We start from the raw sequence: 4,780 nt of genomic DNA, 5'->3' as shown, positions 1-4,780 counted from the left end.
CTGCCCTCCACCCTCCTCCCCCCCTACTCCTCCCCCATCCTGAGGGCTGCCAGTGCAGGACGATGGAATCCAGGAACATCCCATTTGGTCACAGCACTCCTAACCAAATGCTGAACATTTTACAAATGCTGCAGATGGTTTTTTTTTTTTTTTTTGGTCACCACACCCACAGGCCAAATGTGAGAACTCTTTATCAGGTGTGTTCGCATTTGCGTGTGCACCTGTGCGTGTGTGCGTGCGCACGTGTGTGTGTGTGTGTGTGTGCGTGTGCGCATGTGTGTATGTGTGTAGGTGTATGTGTGCGTGTGTGCCCCCTTTTCCACATACTGTCATGAAGGCAGCCTCTCTCCGATCTGCATACTTGCCTCTCTTGCAGGCTCTGCAGCTGCGTTGTCTGTTCTGGTTGTTCTTTCTGGTGGTAATGTGTCGGCATTTCTTCACCTTTTAGGCCCTGAATTTGGGCTTATCATTTCCTGATCAAATGAATTTGTTACAGTTTGATATCTATAGTCACTGGGCTTTTTCCCCCATTGTCATCATATAAAACGACCTGGATGACAATCAGGATTAAAGTCTTTTCTGTGGCATTTGTTGACATGAACCATCCAGTTGAGCATTTTACTGGAAAACGTGACTTATTTATTTACGTTTGCGGTCATGTTCAGCTCCAGCTTGCGGAACACAAAGCCGGAGCTGAACTGTCAGGGCTGACGTCTTCCTTGGCACGGTGTCCTCTCTGTGAGGATGTTCAGCCCTTGCCTTTAATGTGGGTGCTCGCGTTTCTAAGAGCGTGCCAGTAGGTGGAAGCACTTCCCCTGTAATTGAGGGAGATGCCCTTTCCATCTGCTTTGATGCCTCTCTCCTCCTTTGAGTGGTAATCAGTGCGGGTAGCACTGTGCAATATGGGTGTGAATGATGTGAATCCAGATATATAACAGATGCGCGTGAAGTACAAACGGCTGTTTGGACCTTGAATGATATGTACGAAGTATAAATGGCTGTTTAAGATGAAAGTAGATTAACTAAATTTTACATCTTTAATCTTTAGTCTTTAAATATGCTATGCAGCATTTGTGAAAGGTTATACTTGTGAATTTTTACCTTTGTTTCTGTCTTTTGTTTGCATCAGTAAGGTGATTCTGGGTTTATTTTCTTTGCACCCTATGCAGTTTAATACTATACAAACACAATTATGCAATTATGGTGCCTGTGGGTCCATCAAGGACTGTCATAAAGCAATAAACATGATAAACTCCTCCCTCTCGTGCCCCTTCATTTCAGCTACCACGATGCCAACAACTGGCAGACCTACAGTGGCATGCACGACCAGTACAACCTGGACGAAGTTCAGATGCGCAAGCTCAAGACTGTCATCACCCACCCGGACTACAACCAGATGACCTTCGACTACGACATATCCCTGCTGGAGCTGAGTGAGCCACTGGAGTTCACCAACACCATCCACCCCATTTGCCTGCCTGCCAGCACCCACGTCTTCCCCGCGGGCATGCCCTGCTGGGTTACCGGCTGGGGGACGCTCCGAGAGGGAGGTGGGTGGTCCCCCGGACGCCGGCCCGGACACACCCCTGGAGCTGTCCCAGAATGCACACTTTCATCCATGGCCGTTAATCCCTTACACTCTGCTGTGGCTTTTCATTATTGTTTTGATTGTTGGTGGCAGTGTAGCATAGTGGAACAGGGCAGAGCTCGTAGCCAAAAGGTTGCTGGTTCGATTCTCAGCTGGGGCACTGCTGCTGTACCCTTACGCAAGGGACTTAACCCAGAAGTGCCTCAGTAAATACCCAGCTGTACAAATGGATAACGTAAACATTGTTTAAAAAAAAAAATCATTCTGGATAAGTGTCTGCTAACTGACAATAATGTAATGTCATGTTTTCAGATCTCCTCATCTAGATTAGCCACGCTCCATGTCCTGATGTCTCTTTTACCAACCCCACATGGCTCCGCCTATATTCTTCCCTAAAACCACTCCACCACATGTGCCCTCAGCCCTGGCTCTCTCTGTGTAGATGAACTATGGGCGGTTAGCGATGGTGCCTCTTCAACTACACATAACATTAGCCTCTTTTTGTGTTTAAAAAAAAAAAAAAAACTCGCAGCCTAGTTATTTTTGAATTTTTAACTGTATGCATGATTGACACCTCTATAATCACTTTCTTTGATCTTTTCTGGAACAATTGCATTAAAAGCACAGTGTGATGCCTATCTCTCCCCCTCCTCCCCTCCCCCCCGTCCCCCCCCAGGTCGTACTGCCAGGATCCTGCAGAAGGCGGAGGTAAAGATCATCAACGACACCATTTGCAACGTGGTAACCGAGGGCCAGGTCACCTCCAGGATGCTCTGCAGTGGCTTCCTGGCCGGAGGAGTGGACGCTTGTCAGGTGAGACACGCCCATCTGAGTGTGCTTGAGATCTGTATGAAGGGACTGTGTGTTGGGGCTTTTCGGGTGTGATAGATTTTGGCTGTGATAAATTATTCTGTATTTTTGTCTCTCTCTTATTTTTCACCTGCAGGCAAGTGTCATTATTAGTATGCATTTCTCTGCTCACTTTCTCTCTTGGTTTTCTTTTTTTTCTCTCCTGTTTCTTTCTCTCCCTTCCCGCCCCCTCTTTCCTTCTCTTCCTTTTTCTCGGGCTGTCTGTGATCTGTTTCCTCCCTCTCCTCTCCTCCCCTCTCCAACTCTCGTTCCCTCCATTCCTCGGCCCGTCTCGTGTCACATCCTGTCTCTCTCCCTCTCTCTATCTCTCATACAGGGGGACTCTGGGGGGCCGCTGGTGTGCCGGGAGGAGAGCGGGAAGTGGTTCCAGTCGGGCATCGTGAGCTGGGGTGAGGGGTGCGCCCGCCGGAACAAGCCGGGCGTCTACACACGTGTCACCAAACTCCGACAATGGGTCAAGGACACCACGGGTATATAGAGGGGGATGCAGAGGAAGAGAAGACCAGCACAGGGGGGTTAGGTGTCGAATTATGAGGAATGGGGACTGACTCTTAGAGTGATTTACAAAGGGAAAGTGGGGCTGCCAGGCTACTGCCAACGTGAGATTTAACAGCAAGGGCTTGGAGAAAGGAGCTACGGTGTGACACAGGTTCACTTTCCAGCCCAAATTAGATTAAAACGGAGATTCAGCACTGCAAATATGCAGGACTTTTTAAATATGTCACTACTCCACAGCAGGTTCCAGAAGATAATCTGGAGTCTCAAAACTTATGCACATGTTGAGCTACCCGATACAGATGATACCTCTACTATACAAATGCAGTGTTTTACGTATTTGCACTGCTGGATCTCAGATATTCCAAACCAAAGACAATCAGGCTCTCAATGCAGAATATGAACGGATGAACTTGATTTTCATATTTTGGGGGGAAAAAAAAACAGATTTATGGGGAAAAACAAATTCAAGTTTCTTTATGTGGTCAAGCTTCCTGGAATAGCTGTTTAAATAGCTGTTTGTGTAAAGTGATGGATATAAAGTATTAAGATGAATTCAGAAGATTCCGATGTCCTATGACTAGTGACTGCAGAGCCAGTCTAAACAAACAAGGAGCATGGACTTTGAAGTACACAAAAGGCTTCGCATCAGTTTTCAAGTACCATGTTGGTAAACTTGAACAGGGATTTGGTGGGGTGATTGTAAAGATCCATGAAGGGGCCAGAGTATGAATATTTTTTGTTTGTTTCTCTCCCTGTTGTTTTAGATGTCTCTTGTGGCCTCTAAAATGTTGAGTCATGAACTGCGATATTGAATTATTTATGAGTGACCAAAGTATGTTTGGAGAAACGGGTTTGGGTCCAAACTTTTTAACCTGAGGGACTAGAGTGTCTCACTCGACACTGCTCTGCTGACTGGGATTTTGTGCAGAATTTTAAAAAATTATTTTTGGGATATTTTACACTTGAATCTACATCAGTTTCATCTTCAGTAAAGAGAAGTTGTGGATTTTTTTGACGGCATAAATCCAGAACCCAGTAGACATTTTTCCCCACATTGTTAAGATTTAATAGACACCACTGTGAACATAAAACCCAACTTGGAGATTTCTGTTGAGATGTGCTGCAACATTAGTCATTGTCAGGTTGCAATCGGTAACACACTCTTGCTGTGCAAAGCAGAAAGAAACCGTGGATCTTCCAGTCCAATAAGAGTTATGTTTTGCCTCTCGCTAGTCATCCCCCTAGCAGGTCAGTTTCCCCTTGGTGAATCAGTTAGCGGGAAACATCCAACAGAAAGTTATTCCCATCCATTCCCCTCATCCCAGGCTCTTTGTTATTAGAGAACAATGTAGAATTTGTCTGATTTTTTCTCCTCTTTAAACCTTTGTTCTTCTACTGTATTATTTAAAACATTATAAAAGTCTATCAGCGCCTGTTCTCAAATTGTGTGCTCAAATAGCACATTTGAGACGTCTCCGATGTATCCAGCTGCATTACAAATAATTGGCTGAATTGTGCCAGAACTAAATGGCTCCAAAGTACAGGTCCATGGTATTGACCCACACATACACTAAAGGCAGCTGGATACATCAAAGGCACCTATGTGTGCATTCCAGCAAATTATTTTTGAAAACAGCTGCTGATGGACTGGGTCTCTTGTAAATATTGATTTGTTGTATAAATATTTTAATGACGTGGACTGGTACAATGTGTTTATCGCATCGTGGACATAATTCTGATGTTTGCTTTTTATGTTTGTATGTGACATATTTTTTTTTAACAAAGATCTACGTATTGTACGCAATAAACTGAACTTTATTCTGA

At 45.0% G+C, this 4,780-nt stretch overlaps 1 protein-coding gene across 1 annotated transcript in view; it reads left to right on the top strand.

The window, feature by feature from the left end:
• The window catches only part of zmp:0000001114 (suppressor of tumorigenicity 14 protein homolog), a 36,893-nt gene extending 32,113 nt beyond the window's left edge, over positions 1-4,780 (top strand). The window contains exons 17-19 of the mRNA XM_036538029.1: positions 1,282-1,550; positions 2,265-2,401; positions 2,775-4,780. Of these exons, the coding sequence (XP_036393922.1) occupies positions 1,282-1,550; positions 2,265-2,401; positions 2,775-2,936 (568 nt within the window). The 3' untranslated portion in view covers positions 2,937-4,780. The remainder of the gene's footprint in view (positions 1-1,281; positions 1,551-2,264; positions 2,402-2,774) is intronic.

Source organism: Megalops cyprinoides, chromosome 10, assembly GCF_013368585.1.
Source record: "Megalops cyprinoides isolate fMegCyp1 chromosome 10, fMegCyp1.pri, whole genome shotgun sequence".
NCBI classification, from domain to species: Eukaryota; Metazoa; Chordata; class Actinopteri; order Elopiformes; family Megalopidae; genus Megalops; species Megalops cyprinoides.
Note: the sequence above shows the minus strand (reverse complement) of the source record. Positions and strands in the feature narration are given on the sequence as shown.